This window comes from Salvelinus fontinalis, chromosome 24, assembly GCF_029448725.1.
Source record: "Salvelinus fontinalis isolate EN_2023a chromosome 24, ASM2944872v1, whole genome shotgun sequence".
In the NCBI taxonomy this organism is placed as follows: Eukaryota; Metazoa; Chordata; class Actinopteri; order Salmoniformes; family Salmonidae; genus Salvelinus; species Salvelinus fontinalis.
Window position 1 is genome coordinate 15,934,095 of NC_074688.1, and position 19,406 is coordinate 15,953,500.

Consider the following 19,406-nt stretch of genomic DNA (forward strand, 5'->3'; position numbering starts at 1 on the left):
GATGAGGGGGGGGAAACGATTTAATCCATTTTAGAATAAGGCTGTAACATAACAAAATGTGGAAAAAGTCAAGGGGTCTGAATACCTTCCGAGTGTGCGTCCGTGTGTTTTGACATTTTGAGGTTGCTTGGAGCCATCAGGCTTCAAACCACAATTTTTATGCTGAAGACAAAAGATTCTTCAAGAAACACAATAAATATTAAAATACACCTTTCATCTGTTCAAATGCCCTCGTTGAATGACTGTATGTGTGATTAGCAGCCTGCGACAGGGAAGAGAACAATGGACTCTTCCCTGATCAATGTCGAAACGGATGAAATCAATCTACTTAATCACCTCAAGGACTTTAAAGGTCACGTGCGAGCGCTTACATTTCACTTCCATAGCAATTACCAACGTTATTCTAACGGTGGTAAAGCAACATTTAACAGACGTGAACTGGAAACAGATGTGCCACAGTATCCATACACCAATCCTAAAACACTTGAAACAAAAAGCAGTGAATGTATTATCTGTCCATTCCAATGTCTGGGTAAGCGCTATTACACAAACACAATTACTGATTGCGATTCTGATATCACATGCTGCCGTCATACACTTACCAGCACTGTGTGACGCACCAGATTGAAAGCAGATAAAAATGTATTTTTTATTTTGTATGGGGTTGTTATAAAGAATGACTTTAGGGGATTATGCACCCAGCTCATAAATTGAATTGGGGTAAAGTAACAGCCGTAATACACAATAAAATGGTACTCTGATATGCTTTATGAATATGGGCCCTGCAGTTCAGCATGTCCATAATAGAAACAGTGAGGAGTCTTAGATGACAGCTTCTCCTCAGGCCAGACAGACACCACTAGGATTTGGCCTATGTGAGCACATTAGTCTGCTTTTTTATTTCCAACAACATTCTTTCCTTATGGCAGTTTAATGTATATATGTACTGAGCTTTTTCTGCCTACTCTGGCAGTGTTGGGATGTTTATAAATTACCCTTTCATTGCTGTGTCCATGGCAACCCATTTCCCTTGCACTGTTCTGTAGTAGTGGGGCCTGTCCTCATTCTAACTCTGTCTTTGTTGTGTTTCCTGTTGTCTCAATTCTTCCTCAGCGCTGCAGTAAGCAGTAAAGGAAAGACAATGACCAGAGAGTTACTACTGAAATGACTCAAGTGTTCTGTGGCTGTCCTCTTTTTCATGGCCATTGGGGAAGAAAAGGGGCCTTGTCTGGTCGCATTAGGGGCCTGAGCTTTTGTCAAGACACTAGAGAAAGGCTGCTCTACGAGTCCTGTGAACAGTGGTAGAGTTGGCAAGCGTAGTCAATGCGTTCAATGAGAGAGAATTCTTCAACGCTTCACTCCATGACTTTCAGGGCATACAGTAGGTTTGAGATATAAAATACAGCTATGGAGAGAATTCACTGAATTTAATGACGGGTGCTGTTCAACTATTGACCATCTTTAAAAGTAGACTATATACATGCCAATGGTACATGCATCCCCGTTGGCATAGGGTGCAGATACATTTGATCTACTAGTACTGTTGAAGATAAAGATCTTATGAGGATAAGGATAAGACAGGTACATGACCTGCATTGGAAGAAAGGGAGGGCGAGCATGATACAGAATGCAAAAACACAGACACCAACACAAGTTTAATATTATATTATTTATTTATCTTTGTACAATGTAATTACAATACAAATATGTAGGTTTAAATACAAAATTCAGTAAATAAAGAATAAAAATAAACTCCACTAGTTTGTTATCACTACACTGTGGTTTACAATCAAGTTTAAGAGGTAATTTAGTTCTTATTTTGAACATAATTAACCTACATTTTAATTTAAAGGGCGTGCAAACAAGGGTAATTTAACTAAATAAAAACAGCAATTTCATGAATGACTATGTCTTTTCTATTAAATGACGGGGAGAGAATTCATTTAGAAAATCTATTTGTCTAAACAAGAAAAAAGCATGGCTCCTCACTACTGCTTTATGTCTTTGGGAAAGCAAATGGATGTCAGTCAGTATTGTGCCACGTGAAAATGGCAAAGCCTGATTGGCCGAGTCCTAAGGAGTTAGTGACCAGGAGAGCGGGATGGATAGAGCCTGTTTGTCTAGTTGTGATGTCCATTCAATAGCACTGGTCCCCTGGGTCCCACTCCGTCTCACTCCCAGACACGCATGTTGTTTGGGGCAAGATTGTACATAAAGCATTATAATGGCAAATAGCATAAACCATCTCATCTAAGCACATGCGTTTGCCCCGTCTTGACCTGCCATTGGAAATCCTGCCAAATGGGCTAAAATTTACGATATGGGATTGTAGCTATAGTATACTGCACATTTATTGTCTTTGTGTGTTTAAACTAAAGTCACAGAAGGAAATGCTTGCCTCTTTTGAGAATATGATCAAACAGTAAAGTATTGTTTCTATGGAGCTCTAAATGCATGGTGAGTATCATTCTAACAGAAGTACCTTTGTTTGGGAGTAGTGAAAGGAGTTTAAAGGAATGAAACAACCAGTCTGTTTAACTTAACGTTTTTCTTCTTTCATCTTTTCTCAGTTCATCATAGCCCTTCAATAGTCCACTTCCTCATCTCATTCTCGTAAGTATGCCCTCGATCTCTCTGTCTACCTTTCACCTTCCCGTTTTCTTTCCCTCTCCCCCGACTATCCGTATCACTTTCATGTCTTTGTTTTCCCTCTACAAAGATGGATGCCTTCCTCTGTCTGTTTAAAGTGGTAAATGACTCATCACTTCCTCTAGGCATCTTTACTCAGCCTGGTACTCAGCACACACAGCAGGTGCCATAACGTCTTCCTGTCACAATGGCCTCAGATCCAGAAGCCTCTACAAACTGACTGTAGTCCCACTATGTCAGAAGTGCAGCTTGACCAAGCCCACTGGGCACACACTGGTTGAATCAACGTTGTATCCACGTCATTTCAATTAAATTAAGTTGAACCATCGTTGAATTGACGGCTGTGCACAGTGGGAGGCACTACTTTTGACCAAGGTCCTATGTAGGAATAGGGTGCTATTTCAAACCCAGCGACAAAACAACATCATAACTTCCTCTCAAATAAAGCTATGCCGACCTCGCCCCAAACTCACCATCTTTAGCTTACGAAGTGCTCAAGCTCCTTGCCTCCCTCCTCTCTTGAACATCAGGCTCAACATTCCCAAATAGACCCTCGTAGTGTTGACTGACTAAACTCGTACTGGGGGTGACTACTACCCTGTTTCAGAATATAACGCGAGTCAACCAACCACGTTGGAATGTTCCGTACTATTTGGACCATCCTTTCCAGAATGTTCTAGGGTTCTAGTGTGTCTGCCGTGCAGGTGGAGTGGCACTGGGACAGAGAGGTGTTAGGTCACCATGGTGATTTAGCTAACAGTGACTCATTTGGGTTGAAAAGCAAATTGGACAGTTATATGTGGATTGGTAATAAATAGAGGGTGAAAAAAGCATGCTATTTACACTCGTTTCCAGCCTCTGGTTTCATGACTCACTCCCTCTCTTTGCTCCCTCCGCTGCCAGTTACAGTTGCTAGTTATTTCCCTCCTCTTTCCAGTTCCACACAAAATAAATACAGGGAGAAACAACCTTTGAACACTGATGAAGAAAAATAAAAGTAAAACTATAATGGTTCAAATCTAAGTAAAAATAATAAATACAACTATTTTGGCCGTCAAACTGTCACTCTTATTGGTCGACGCCTCCTTTGGGATCTCTACCGCCGAGTTGTGTCATTGGCTAGTCAACCAGGGCCTTTGCTGTGCTTGGGTAACATCAACGTAATCTCTCAGTGTCCTGTGATGTGTCCATATTCTCTGGGTCTTCCACAGATCCCCACGCAGAACATGATTGCTAGAAATCCCATGGAATGCATCGCGAGGAGCCCCATACACAGTCATCATGTCCCCCCAGCATTCAGACCCAATTTACATCCTGGAGTCTCAACAGAGGAGGATAAAATTAAGAGGGGGGTAGCGAAAGCATTTAGGGCAGGGGGCTGGGGGGGAGGAGTGGAGTGGTTCAGTCTGGTTGGGGGTCTGCATCATCATAGTCTATGCAGTGGCCTGACCTGGGTTAATACCGAGTTTGAGCTCGATCTCAAAGGTCTTTTGCAAGTCATTGGAGAAAGGGTTGGGCGCCGCCTTGGGTTGCGATTTGGTCTCCAGCGCAGCCCACTTTGCCTCGAAGCGATCAACCTCCTGGGCATTGGCTGGGGGCGGGTTGGCCAGCTGTGCGCTCTCCGGTGGCCAGCTGCTGCTGCTGCCACCGTTGCTGCTAGTGCCGTTCTGCGTGATGGTGGCAAGGGAGGAGGTGGGAATGTTGTGGGGGAGGCCGTTGACGGTGGGATGAGCTCCGAAGGGTGGCATAGGGAACCCGCCTGGCTGGCCGGAGAAAGAGTGGCGATGCCCACCGCTGAGCGTGCCCATTTTAGGCCCTGAGCCCATGCCCATGGAAGGCCCGCCGGTAGAGCCGCCTGCCGTGCAGAAAACATTAGCCACCATCTGGGAAGGCGTGATGCCCACCACAGGCACACTGGCGTTGGAGTACGTCATGCTGTTGGCCAGGGCGGGCATGTAGGCCTGCATGGGTACAAACGCTGGCTGCAGGGGTGGCTGGGTATACATGCCCACGGGCGCGGGAGTGGCATCAAACGCCAAGGGAAAGGACTGCATGGAAGTGGGCAGGGAGCCAGGTACCCCTGGCATGGTTGCCCCTGGCATGGAGGCCCCCATTAGGGGCACACATGACATAGGTGCGCTTGACATGGGTGGCCCTGGAATGGCAGGGGTGGGCTGGATGGGTGGCGGGGGCAGGTTGGGGGTCTGTTGCTGGGCTTTGACGGCCTGGGCCACCTCCTCCAGCCAGCGCTCAGCCTCGGAGGGCGTCCTCCTGTGCCCACTGTGGACCACCGGTGGAGGGGACTGGACCGGGGGCTCCGCCTGCACCCAGGAGGACGTGACTGTGGAAAAGAAGCAGAGAACCACACGTCAATCACATGTTACATCAACCCGGCTGCTGGATCTCTCTACCGCTTTACCATGTCAAGCACAGAGGACACACCCTATTTGGCAGCCTTTTCTGATTAGGGCCGCGATTCAATGCAAGGCGTGCCATATATATAACAAACTTTTTACGGGTTGAGCCGACATGCACAACATTTACCATGAATATGACCTCCACAAACATTGGGTAAAAGGCCTTTAAAAAGCTGCATTGACGGCTGTATAGTGACCTGCACTGTAGCACACCACAGGCTGAATCCCGGCCTAGAGATAACTGACACTTCACAGGCAAATCAGCCTTACAAGCAATACAGCATTAGAAACATTACAAATACAAAGTTGGAGTTGACCTGTACACTACATGTTAAGACAGACTAGAGCTCATAGAGAGAGACTGATAAGGTATTCAATGAGTTACCTTGCAGGGGGGCGGGGGGCGGGGGGATGGCTGGGGGCACAGTGCAGGCTGGCAGGCCGTTGGGGGTGGGGTTGGAGAAGAGTTCCTCAGAGGGCCTGGTGAAGGAATGGTTGATCTGGCTGCACAGAGCGTTGATGCTGCTGTCTGCCTCGCCACACACGGACAGATCCATCTCTGGGACTACAGAAGGGGAGAAGGGTTGAGGATTGGCTTTCCTTTGGATGATTTGATGGCAAGATTAAAGTCTTGGGCCAAACATACACTTATATAATGATATAAGATTAAGGTACATGACACCGGATGTAAACATTTCTAAGCCTTTTGTTGAAAAGTAATCTGTTCCCATGGTCCTATGAGGTCTACATAATCGTTTGTACTTCAAAGTAAGAAAATAAAAGTTCCTCTGTAACACACCTGACCAGTCTGTTTTTCATGCATGAGATTCTCTATAGCCTAAATCCTTAGTGTAGAAAACAGAGAAAACCTCTCAACCTATAGCCAGTAGATAAAAATAGCTCAAAATTTGTGTAATTCCCCTATCAGTGACCTGTCCCTGACAGAGAGAGAGCAAAGCCTGTGGAGAGCAGAGCGAGCTGTGGGGCCAATCAGAACCAGAGGGGTCAGTGGTGGATGTAATCCCTATGGAGCTGCTGCTGCACCGTCTCTCTGTTGGGTCCTATTAATTAGGGCACACCGTAGCAAAACCTTTTGCAACGAAAACGAGTAGTCACACCCTGTTTCAGTCTGTTTTCTTCTGTTTGGTGGCTAATGAATATGACCTTGCTTAGAAGAACTACTCCAGGTGCAGATGTAGTGTCTTTCTGTCTGGAGAGCCCTGCTGCTTTGTTCATGACTGCCTTGTAATGTCTCTCTTTCTGAACATTTCATTGGCCTATAGGGTTCAGAGAGGATGGGAGCAGCTGTGGGGTTTCTCTGTGTAGTAGTGTAGTGTTAGTGTGCATCCGTGTGTGTGTGTGTGTGTGTGTGTGTGTGTGTGTGTGTGTGTGTGTGTGTGTGTGTGTGTGTGTGTGTGTGTGTACTACAATCTCTGGGTCTATGGCTGTGAGAGGGGCTGGCTGGGAGCTGTCTCTGTGGACATGACAGCTTTAAGGGGATGTGGAGGGACTGGTCTAGTGGAGACTGCTCATAGACACATTGTTCACTGAGAGAGCTGTGAAATTAGCTGCTACTGTGTGTGTGTGGGTGCGTGTACATGTGTCCTGTGCTTGCGTGTGTTCATGCTCGTGTGGCTTCTATTGCTAGCTAAGTGCGTGTGTGGGTGTCTTCTATGCATGCGTGGGATTCAAATAGGTACAGATCCTATACGAAAGAGAGAATCTCTGTACACTATGCTACTGCTGCATACATGAATGTAAATAGATGTCAGGCACAATTGTGCTGCAACCATCAGAAATGTGTGTTTATTAATTATTAAAAGCCGCGGTCTGCCACCATCAGCCTCATAATAGCTATAATCACCATAACTGAGAGGTTTAATCTACCTCACTACAGCAGGAACAAAGCCGTGCTGGGAATCCTAATTATTATACTTATAACCATTACATGGACTCAGCAATCAGCCACAGCAATTAACAACATCCTTAATAACACACTAATGATCAACTCCACTGCGATTATGACCCCAATCAATCTCTGGCTTCACTTGTTCCTGGTCAAATACTACTTTGGTGTAATTATAAACACCACCATACGTTGTCATAAGGGTCCCGAGTTTTTCCTGACCCATGATCTGACCAGGAAAAAGCCCTGAGTTAGCCTTGGTCATGTCATGAAGGCAGGAAAACTCCAGGCTCTGGTTGACATTAGACTTGATTTCCAGGCTTCCTCCGAGTGATGAACACAACATGGAAGGGTGGCATAGCAGGACTATGTTGTCCTATACTGGTGAGGCTAACCCCTCTTTCCGCTAGGTCATAGAATGCAGAGACTTAGCTAAGCTAACATAAACAGGAGAGGCTAACCCCTCTTCGCCCTAGGTCATAGAATGCAGAGACTTAGCTAAGCTAACATAAACAGGAGAGGCTAACCCCTCTTCGCCCTAGGTCATAGAATGCAGAGACTTAGCTAAGCTAAGATAAACAGGAGAGGCTAACCCCTCTTCACCCTAGGTCATAGAATGCAAAGACTTAGCTAAGCTAACCTGTTAAGGCTGGGGGCGCTGTTGTCACTATTTATGGTAATCGTGTAATTTTTGAAACGGCTTCCTACAAAATTCTTGATCGTACAATATGCATATTATTATTATTATTGGATAGAAAACAGTCTATAGTTTCTATAGGAGTTGAAATTTTGTCTCTAAGTGGAACAGAACCCATTCTACAGCAATTTCCCTGACATGGAGTCAGATTTCAGAAATTTTGGCCACTGTTCTGGAGTCAGTTTTAAGGCCAATGTTATTCCTATGAGTATACGGACACTGCTTACGTCTTCCCCTGGATGCCTTTACGTGATGACGATTTGAATGGGGTCGATTGCGCAATCACAGGCACTATAAATTAAAAAACCCTGTAGGTAGGAGCTCCTTTCCAGCTGCGTCATGCGCGTGGAGGACATCGACCTGCTATTTTTCCAAGCGTTAGTTTAGCCTGTTATATTTCTCCGGTCATGTTTTTACTCGTTATAGAAGTTAAAAACATCATAAGGTAGTTAATTTAAAGCGTTTTATAGCAATTTATATCCGTTTAGTGCGATTTTGGGACATTTATTTCTGAAACGCTGTGAATCGCTGGGCACGCTTCCAATTCATCCCGAACGCAGTTGGCATTTCCACATGGCAAGAGGACAGCTTTCCACCAAAAGACGATTAGACCCAAGAAACGATCCTTTGCCCAAGATACTGATGGAAGAACAGCTCAAAGTAGGACATTTTTATTATGATAAATCGTGTTTCTGTCGAAAAATGTTAGTGGCTTAGGACGCCATGTTTTTTGACGTAGCTTCGCTTGGCGCAAACTGTATTGAAAAGTAAGGATAATTTAAAAAATGTAATTCCGCGATTGTATTAAGAATTAAATTGTCTATCAATCGCTGTCCACCCTATATTTTTTAGTCACGTTTATGAGTATTTATGTATACGAGTAGATCACTGTCTAATATGGCGCACGGACATTTTCTCACCAGCTGGGCTACTTTTGTCATTGTGTAACCATGATTTTGGTGGCTAAATATGCACATTTTCGAACAAACTGTATATGTATGTTGTAATGTGATGTTACAGGGGTGTCATCTGAAGAATTCTGAGAAGGTTAGTGAAAAAAATAATATATTTTGCCGATGTTTACGTTATCGCTCTCTTTGGCTAGAATCAATGCTGGGGTAATGTTTGCACATGTGCTATGCTAATATAACGATTTATTGTGTTTTCGCTGTAAGACACTTAGAAAATCTGAAATATTGTCTGTATTCACAGGATCTGTGTCTTTCGATTAGTGTATGCTGTGTATTTTTACGAAATGTTTGATGATTAGTAGTTAGGTAAACACGTTGCTCATTGTAATTATTCTAGTCCATTTGTGACGGTGGGTGCAATTGTAAACTATGCCATCTACCTGAAATATGCACATTTTTCTAACAAAACCTATCCCATACCATAAATATGTTATCAGACTGTCATCTGATGAGTTTTTTTCTTGGTTAGGGACTATAAATATCTTAGTTTAGCCGAATTGGTGATAGCTACTGGTGTTGGTGGACAAATAAAAGATGGTGGATTATGCTAATGTGTTTTTAGGTAATAGATTTACATCTTTACATATTGTGTCTTCCCTGTAAAACATTTAAAAAATCGGACATGTTGGCTGGATTCACAAGATCTGTGTCTTTCATTAGCTGTATTGGACTTTAATGTGTGAAAGTTAAATATTTAAAAAATATATATTTTTTGAATTTCGCGGCTCTGCCTTTTCAGTGGGGGTGGGGGGGGGGTGTGCCGCTAGCGGCACTCTAGTCCTAGACAGGCTAAGATAAACAGGAGAGGCTAACCCCTCTTCGCTCTAGATCATAGAATGCAGAGACTTAGCTAAGCTAACATAAACAGGAGAGGCTAACCTGGGTTCTTGCTTTGGAAGTCGGCGGTCTTGCGCTGCAGGTTGGAAGGCAGGTCGTTGAGGCGCAGCGAGAGCTGCCTCTTGAACGGGGAGTTCTTCCCGCTGAGGGCCGGGAAGCCCCGGAAGGAGCCCTGACGCACCAGTTGCTCAATGGGTGCATGGCGCCGCGGGATGGCGTGCTCCACCCCCTGCCCCACAGGCGAGGCCGCGCCCTCAGGGGGTGAGGAGGTGCCAGAGGGGATGGCTGGGATGGTACACGGAGGCTCTGGAGACAGACAGAGTACAATGGTTAATGTTGGACTACAATTACCAGGGTTAATGTTGGACTACAATTACCAGGGTTAATGTTGGACTACAATGACCAGGGTAAATGTTGGACTATAATGACCAGGGTTAAGGTTTGGACTACTATGACCAGGGTTAATGTTGGACTACAACCAGTAATCACTACAGCCAATAACACTGATAAGGGTTACTACTAGCCAACATACAGTAAATGTGTTGTTACACACAGAGTGATTGAGGAGAACAACAACCATCGAAAGTGAGTGAATCCTCCTGTTCCTGTTAGCTCTATAACACAGGCCACATTTGACTTTCCAGTAACTTTCCAGTCATATATTAAAATGTGAGAGACAGGTGTGACTGTCTGTGTGTTTGTGCTGCTCTCCATCTCCTGATGAGTCATACCTTTCTTCTTGTCCTGCAGCTGCTTCGTGATGTCATCGCGCTCGCCCCCCTGCTGGCTGGACGACGTCATGCGGAACGAGCCCTCGCGCACGAAGGAGGTGCGGCTGGCGTCGAACGAGGCTGTGACGCCGCACTCTTTCTCGCGCCGCTGCTTCCTCTCCAGACAGGCGGCGAAGGCACAGCCCACGGCGTGGCTCATACGCTCGCCCTGGTGACCGCAACACACCCGGTCAACACCCCTTCTCAACACCCCTGTGTGTGTACGTGGGCGCATGCATGTTTGCGTGTGTGTAAAACTCTATTATGTGTGAATGGCCACTAATACTGAAACATACACATTGACAAATCTGAATATAGCCTAAAGCCAGTCAATTTCCATACTGGAAAAAGCTTTATCAAACCAAAGCCATGTCTTTGAGCAATGACTTGGCACTATAAAAGTGGTTATCATCCTGTAGGAAATATGTCTCTGAGTGCCAGGAGGTCACAGTGGATAGCGCTCCAAGAAGCAATTGATACGGAGATAACCCTAGAGTAATCCTAATCTTAATCCCTGGGTGAGCGATGCGGGGATTGGACTAGTCGCTGGGCCTGGGCCCACTCACACACACACACCCTCACCGAGTCCTTCAGGGCCATGAAGCAGTGGCAGATCCAGCGGCGTGTGGTGCCGTCACGGCAGATGTAGGAGAAAGCCTTGTCATAATTGCGGTCGGGCGCGCAGAAGGACACCTTCTCAATGGTCTGGTCTACGATGAGGTCCTAAAGACAAAGACATTACATTGTAGAGAAGGCTGATTTTGCCACGTCATAAATGAAATGTATCACACATAACATGGTAGCCTATAGAGAATGTATATAATTAAAACACACATACTAAAATATCAAATGTAATTATTTGGTGAGGAAAGATAATCTACCGAAAATCAAACTTTGTTACTCTCAAGCACTAGATCTTGTTCACAGCTCTACAAAACATGATGTAAACATGATGTAAAACATGATGCAAAACATGAGGTAAAACATGAGGTAAAACATGATGCAAAACATGACGCAAAACATGATGCAAAACATGATGTAAAACATGAGGTAAAACATGATGCAAAACATGACGCAAAACATGATGCAAAACATGATGCAAAACATGATGTAAAACATGAGGTAAAACATGATGCAAAACATGATGTAAAACATGATGTAAAACATGATGCAAAACATGATGCAAAACATGACGCAAAACACGATGTAAAACATGAGGTAAAACATGATGCAAAACATGACGCAAAACACGATGTAAAACATGAGGTAAAACATGATGCAAAACACGATGCAAAACATGATGTAAACATGATGTAAAACACGATGCAAAACACGATGCAAAACATGATGTAAGACACAATGCAAAACATGACGCAAAACATGACGCAAAACATGATGTAAACATGATGTAAAACATGATGCAAAACATGATGTAAAACATGATGTAAACATGAGGTAAAACATGATGCAAAACACGATGCAAAACATGATGCAAAACATGATGTAAAACATGATGTAAACATGAGGTAAAACATGATGCAAAACACGATGCAAAACATGATGTAAAACATGATGTAAACATGATGTAAAACACGATGCAAAACACGATGCAAAACATGATGTAAGACACAATGCAAAACATGACGCAAAACATGACGCAAAACATGATGTAAACATGATGTAAAACATGATGCAAAACATGATGTAAAACATGACGCAAAACATGATGTAAAAATGATGTAAGACATGATGTAAGACATGATGTAAGACATGATGATGTAAACACTTTGTTTTTCTCTTGTTCCAGAATCTGTATCAGGGTCATTCAGGAGTTTCGGCTGGTGACCATAGGGAACTATCGGGTGAGGAAGGGGCCCCCTCTCTTACACCCCACCCCCCACCCAATGCCACTAGCGGCCCCTGGGCTCCCGACACCCTCTGAGTCAGAGTGGAATGAGTGGGAAACAAGAGATGAAAGGGAAATGGGGCTCACACTCATCTAGGGACTTCCTTCCACTCTTCATCTGGGAATAGGAAGAGAGGGATGAATGAAGCGGGCAAGGAATAAATAACAGTCTATTCATTCAGAGCCAATTAGTAGATGAAGAAAGGCTGGTGGTGGAAGTGAACGTCTGGTTATGTGTGTGCGCGCGCTGGACTGGGTTTCCTCTGGGTGGGTGGAGGTGAGGGGGATAGCAAGGGGTGTGTGTGGGCTTGTGGGGGATCACTCATAGGCATGTCACTGAAAAACTGAAAGTGGGCAGAGTGCTGAGTCATGTCACATGGGTCAGATACAGAGGCGGAGGGAGAGGGGGCTTTCTTTCTCTGTGGCGGTGGTGTTCTTTGACGCTGACTTTAAGTGGACCGGGAGAGGGAGGGAGGAGAGGGTGGGGAGGGGTCTTTAGGAGACTGTGCTGACTCAGTGAGGTAGGGGATTACAATAAAGAGGGGAGGTAGAGGTATGCTGAGGGGGGATGGGGGTCCATTTGTCTACTGACACACAGGAAACAAAAAAGACTGCTTAGTGGGACTGTTTCTCCCCCCCTTTCTTTTCTCTGGCCTGACAAGAAACGTGGGTAATTGCACTTGTAATAGGGGCCCCTGGTGGCCAGACAGTCCTGTACTGAGGTGTGCATGTGTGTTTCTTTGTGTGTGTGTCAAATCAAATGTTATGTGTGTGTGTGTACTGTGTCTCCCTCCCCTACACAAAGCCCCCTTTGACATCCAAGTATATAAAAGCATTGGACTGGTGAAAACGTTGGCTGGAGGAAGTTCCTTGCCCCAATCCATTCCTTTTAAATCCACGAGGGAGAGTGCACAAGTAAACACTGTGTGAGAGAAGGAGGAAGAACAGAACTGGAATTTGCAGTCAGGCTCTGTCTGAGGCCGAAGTACGAATTTGATGTGAAGTTCAAGTCATGCTGTCAATATATAAAAAATTTAAATGTCAAGTGTGAAAACTCAGCAGTCCGGCCTAAAGTAAATCTAATCTGGCCAGCGAGGATAAACACAGTCATCGGGACAGGCACGAGGTACGGTCCTTGTGCTCTGAGTCTGAAGGGTGACATCATCAATCTAAGCACAGACTGAGAATGGCAGGTGACCTGGGAAAGTGCTGGGGTAGAGAGACCTGCAGTGTAGGTAAGGAGAGGGGGGAGAGTAGCAGCCGAAAGGGTGGTGAAGGTGGAGGATATAGGGGGGAGAGTAAAAGATGAACGGGGGAGTAGGGGGAGGGTAGAGGGGGAGTGCCAGCTTCTCGCCTGCTGAGCAGTTCTCTCTCTTTGTCTTTCCAACACACTTTACCTACTAGAGATGTAGGATCTTCATTTGAGGCAGTTTGCTGCAGAATAAAAAATTATCCTGCAGCAAACAGAAATGGGAATTATTATGTGGATTATAATTATGGAAATGTTTGTAGAGGTTGAAAGATTTCCATGTGGAAATTACAAACTTCAGAAGCCTTTTTAAACATCAAATACACTATACATTTCAAATGTCCAGCATTGCAGGAAAGTTATCCTGCATCAGAGTGATCAAATGATGATCCTACATCTGTACACTTGCTCTGTCATACGAACTCTGGACTTACTGAGATAGAGACCACCAGCAGGGGTATCTATGGTCCCAGGCTGCTGTTTCATGTTTAGTCACTGTTTACATCTGGAAGCAGACGTTGTGTGTTTGTATGTATGATTAGCACACACTTTTATGCAACCAGCCCTGCAGGCACACTCTTACCTTGGTTTTGTCATCCACCACTCTGAGACCGTCTGCTGAAACCCACAGCACTGCTTTCACTGACTTCTTGCCACTCTGTGGAGAGAGACCGAGATAGAGAGAGAGAGAGAGAGAGAGAGGAGGGGTGAGAGAGAGAGGGAAAGAGAGATAGGGAGAGAGAGTGAGAGAGAGGAAAAGAGAGAGAGGTTTTCTGCAGTATTATAAATGTAAGAGTTCTAAACTTCCTCAATAATTGGATTTATACCAAACATCGCAAAACTGATCATATTTCCACCCTACACACCCTGATAGATAAACATGTCCACCACAATAAGACCAAAATGTATGCTTGCTTTATTGACTTCCAAAAAGCATTTGATTCTATTTTGGCATACAGGACTGTTCTAAAAGTTAATGAAAGTGGTTTAGGGGGTAACATATAACATAATTCAATGGCAATACGAGTATTATCAAAATGAGCAAGAACAAAATACAATTCTTTAACCAGGTACGAGGCTTTCAACAGGGTTGCAATGTCAGCCCCGCATTCCTCAATATTTACATCAAAGAATCGGCCAATATTATAGAAAAATCCTCAGCCTCTGGTCTAAGTCTCCACAATTCAGAGGTTAAATGCCTGCTATTCGCAGATGAGGCTGTGGCTGCTGTCACCCACAGCACATGACCTACAGCAGAGCCTGGACCTGCTAGAGCAGTACTGCCAGACCTGGGCCCTGGCAGTTAACCCCAAAAAACACAAATAATTATTTTCCAGAGAAGATCCAGATCTCAGGGAATTAGACCAAAGTTTTCAATTGGTAGAAAATACAGAGTACTGCACACACTACAATTACTTAGGTTTAAAAATAAGCTCAACTGGACACCTAAATGAGACAGTAAATGAACTGTACACAGAAAGTACACAGGGCATTCTACGCCATTAAAAAAACAAATTGAAATTGAAATACCTATTCAAATTAGTCTAAAACGAATTGAATGTCTCATTGCACTTAATGGCAGCGAGGTGTGGGGTCCACTTGCAAAATAAGATTTCACCCAATGGAACAAACACTGCATGCAGAGTTCTGTAATATTATCTTACATGTCCAGAGGAAAACTACAAACAACGCATGCAGGGCAGAATTAGGCCAATATCCACTAATAATAAAAACTAAAAAAATAGCAATTACGTTTTGGAAACATATAAATTACAGTGACCCACTCGCATATTATTATTATTAGGATCTGCAATGCCATGAGTCCTGGGGCTCAGGACAAACCTATTCTACTAACACACTGACGCCTCAGGACCAGAACATCCAATCAATCAGAATAAACCAAATTACAACACAGTCTAAACAAGACTACATGACCTATTGGGAAACACAAGCACAAAGCAAAATGATGTGCTATCTGACCCTAAATCAATAGTACACCATGACAAACTATTTGGCCATGGTTACTGATCAAAACCATAGAAAAACCTTGACAAAGTACAGGCTTAGTAAGCACTGCCTTGCCATTGAGGAGGGTAGACACAGGAAAACCTGGCTCCCTGTAGAGGAAAGCTGTGCAACCACTGCACCCCAGCAGAACTCGAGACAGAGTGGCATTTCCTGACAAAATGTACAAAATACAGTATAAAACAATTAGAGTGTCATTTAACCAAATTTGAAACCCTTACTAAAGGTTTCAAAGACCTCTCTGATGAAAATAGGCTACCTGTCCGGTTGGGCGAGTACACAGAGACCTGTGGGTTTACAGCGCACTACATTGCTGCCTGCCATAAGATGACGCACAGTGTCTGACAGACCAACCAACCTGCACATGACCTCTATGCCATCATCACTATCACTCTGGCCTGGCATCATCACTTGTGAACTTATCTGACTGATGCTGCAGGACCGGTGCAGTCAGATCACCAGAGGCCTAAAACATATGGCTGTATAGTAGATCTAAGGGTTTTCATTGTCCTCAAATGGCAATAGTGAAATGCATGTCCCAGTTGTTCTGTTTCTCTGTAGGAGGCAGTAGATAAAGAGAAATAGAGGAGGGTATCCTACTGAGGGGAGCCAGCTGGCTGTCTCACTTCACAAGCCTCTCTATCTATTCAGCAGGGTGCACCAGAACAAGGCCAGGCTAAAAATACCATCAAAATATGAGGATAGCTGGGAGAGCAGTAGTCCTGCACTCCTACTGAGTGGCTGAGATGTGTGTGTGTGTGTGTGTGTGTGTGTGTGTGTGTGTGTGTGTGTGTGTGTGTGTGTGTGTGTGTGTGTGTGTGTGTGTGTGTGTGTGTGTGCGTGTACGTGCGTGCGTGCGTGCGAGAGAGAGAGAGAGAGAGAAAGAGCGAGATGAGGGAGACTGAGAGCGCTGCAGGAAATGACTTTGAAAAGCGTGGCAAACCGATGAAGCGTCAGGATTTTGCATAATCCCAGAGAGAAAGCGCGAGGGCAGGGTAAAGGAGAGGGGAAGGAAGAGAGTTGAGGCAGTGAGAGAGCTGAACTAGAGGAGAGGAGGAGGAGGACGATGTAAAAGATAGAGAAGCGTGTGAAAAATAAGGTAAAGCGATGGAGAGATAGCGGGAGAGGAAGAGGAGGAGAGCCTCTGAGAGAAGCTAAGAGTTGCTCCCTGACTACCAGCCGGAATTACAGCCAATCACTATACTGCAGAATGGAGAGAGAAAGAGAAAGAGAGGGAGAGAGAACTGAGTGTGTGGATAGGTTAAAAAAAAGTGACAAAGGAGACGACAGGGGTGCAGCAGACTTGCTGATGAAGGCTAAAGGATAGAAGAGATACACACACGCTAGAATGCACACACACACACAACACACACAACACACACACACACACACAACTACCCTGCTGAGCAGTGGACAAAGCCCATGAAAGACGATGAGAAAAAAAGGGTCAGGCTGGGAAAACAAACAAGACAGTGAAACACCGGAGCCGGCCAGGCTTCTCCATGGGTCTAGGCCTGCTCTCCCAACTCCTTCCCCACAGACAGAGCACCGAGGTCGGGAGAGCCTGGGAGCTGACGGGGGTGTCCCCTCCTTCCTGACCCCACTCTGACTGCATGCCACCCTATCCACAAGACCCTGTCTAGTATACCAGGCTTCTCTGCAGCACTGGCCTGGGCAGCAGCACATGCTATGGTCGCAGCTTGTGCTTGTGTGACACGGCCTGTTCTGTGCCTTCCCAGAGGGCCGAGTGGCGGGCGGCTGTTCTAAAGCTGTGGTACGGGGATGGTCAGGTCTGAGACTAAGGAGGGCTCAGCCCCACCAGGGGAAGGCTGCAAGGGGCTTAGATTAGGAATTAAATGCAGATGCTTGGGGCGGGATTGGGCTGAGTTTAAAGGCAAAATAGAGGTAGGGCAGAAGAGGAGAGGAGATATGGATCTGGGGATAAGAGGTAAGAGGTGAGTAAGGAGAAAAAAGGGAATTGGCAGGAAAAAATCAAAACAGGTGAAAAAAGCTGAAAAAATCTTGAGAGGGAGCAAGACACTGCAGTGGTATCGGTGTGTGTGTGTGTGTGTGTGTGCGCATGCGTGCGCGTGTGATTGAGTGTGAGTGCTTGCGTGCATGTGTGTGTTGAACTACTGCATACGTGCACGGTGCAGGATATCTTATAATGAGTTGATAACTCCACCAGGATAAGAATACCTGCCTATACAACAAAACATGGCTGCTTACGTAAACAGAAATACAACAGAGGTACCTGCAGGGGGTTAGAGTGGAGGGATACTTACAATTTTGAGCTTTTTGACAGCCTCCTCACACACATGCATCCCTCTGGATTCCTCCACCTCCACCAGACCCAGGTACTACAGATAGAGATGGAGCGAGAGAGAGAAAGAGAGAGAGTGCAAGAGATAAAGAGAGATAGAAACAATGAGAGAGAGATGGAGAGACAGAAACAACAACAGAAAGAGAGAGAAAATGTGAGATACATTAAGACTGAGAGGGAGATGCAAAGGCTATTATGAAGATTCATACAAACTGCATGAACACACAAATATGCCCAAGTAACCTATGCAATCTATTTAATATCCTCTGCAGTCACATTATCACAAAATAGTGCAAGTCCTTCCATTCCAAAGTGAGCCACCAGACTGTGTTAGTTGCTAATAATGAGGATGAATGAGGGAGGATAAGAGACCTTTTACGGGATTAGATTTCCTGTCCCACCGAGTTCCCTGTGGCGCATCGGAGGCCCTTGGAGAGACAATTAGGTTGAAAGAGCTTTTTTTTGTAAAATACAAACCCATTCCTCTGAGCCAAGCCAGCAGAGTGAAAAACATACAGAAAAGCTGCCTCAAATACAGTAGTTAGATACTATCTTTCCGCAGAGGCCTTTTGAAAGCATCAGTCACTTTATTTACCCCATTTAGAGTTGTGTGGCAGAGTGAAGGTGGACAGAGAAAATGAGAGAGCGAGAGCGAGAGAGAGAGAGAGAGAGAGAGAGAGGCAATGTTCTCTCAAAATTGTTTCATCACTGAGCAGATTTCAGGTCTGCTGAGCTCAAACTTGAACATTGTGCAACTTTGTGCAACTTCCGGCGTGCTTTTGCTGTGAAAACTGAGGCTGTACCCACTTTAAGTTAGTTTTAACAGTGGTCAAGTAGGCTTCTGTGGCTATTTGATCATAATGTAGGCCTAACAATGGAGAAAACACATCCAATAACATTTTAACATAGAAATAGCTGTTCTATCATTCAGTCTACAGTGGCAGCCAATGTGTGGTGTTCAATGTAGGCCTACATTCCATGAGACTTTTGAAAAAAACCTGCAGGGCTTGACATTAACTTGTTTATCCATGTGTCCTTCAGACAAGGAGGTGACTGAACATGTTGCTGTGTTGTTTGATGCAAGAAACCACTTTACAAAATAAATGCAGCATTATTCCCATACCAATATTACAGAGAATTAGACAAATGATGCTACCCACTGCCTATTGGCTCCTTATGCTTGAATAAGCTTTCTCAAAATACAACACTGCCTTTTTAAACAACAAAAAAGCTCTTTACCTATCTCGCTTTTCAAAGATGTCTAGAAATACACACGTTTTGTGTTCTTGTAGGAAGCAATCACTCCCCCATTGCTGACTACAAAGGATCTATAACTGGGGTAATAACTCACTAACTAGTTAGGATAAGGATAAGAACAAATGTACACACGTCGCTACATGTAGCTCTCACTTTGATCTCAAAGCAAACGCATCTACCCACAACCGCTGATGCTGTAAACACAGTCCAGTTCAAAGTGAATGGCACAGATCCATATATGACAATGGTCTATTTGCATATACAGTAGGCCTACTGCAGCTATGATTGGTTATGGCGCACCGGTCTGTGTAGAGCACGGGCTGAGTAGTGGTGTCATCGCAATAGAATCCTACTCTGATGTGTTCTGACTACAACAAAATATCTTATATAGTTAATTTT

At 44.7% G+C, this 19,406-nt stretch overlaps 1 protein-coding gene across 4 annotated transcripts in view; it reads right to left on the reverse strand.

Moving 5' to 3' along the window:
- Positions 1-1,654: 1,654 nt before the first annotated feature.
- Positions 1,655-19,406, reverse strand: part of LOC129822017 (numb-like protein) — a 69,328-nt gene continuing 51,576 nt past the window's right edge. For all 4 annotated transcript variants that reach the window (XM_055879852.1, XM_055879853.1, XM_055879854.1 and 1 more), the window contains 7 exons: positions 17,713-17,787; positions 13,986-14,060; positions 10,830-10,970; positions 10,209-10,416; positions 9,520-9,783; positions 5,452-5,631; positions 1,655-4,990 (listed from right to left, as the gene is read on the reverse strand). In XM_055879852.1, coding sequence (XP_055735827.1) covers positions 4,083-4,990; positions 5,452-5,631; positions 9,520-9,783; positions 10,209-10,416; positions 10,830-10,970; positions 13,986-14,060; positions 17,713-17,787 — 1,851 coding nt within the window. In that variant the 3' untranslated portion in view covers positions 1,655-4,082. The remainder of the gene's footprint in view (positions 4,991-5,451; positions 5,632-9,519; positions 9,784-10,208; positions 10,417-10,829; positions 10,971-13,985; positions 14,061-17,712; positions 17,788-19,406) is intronic.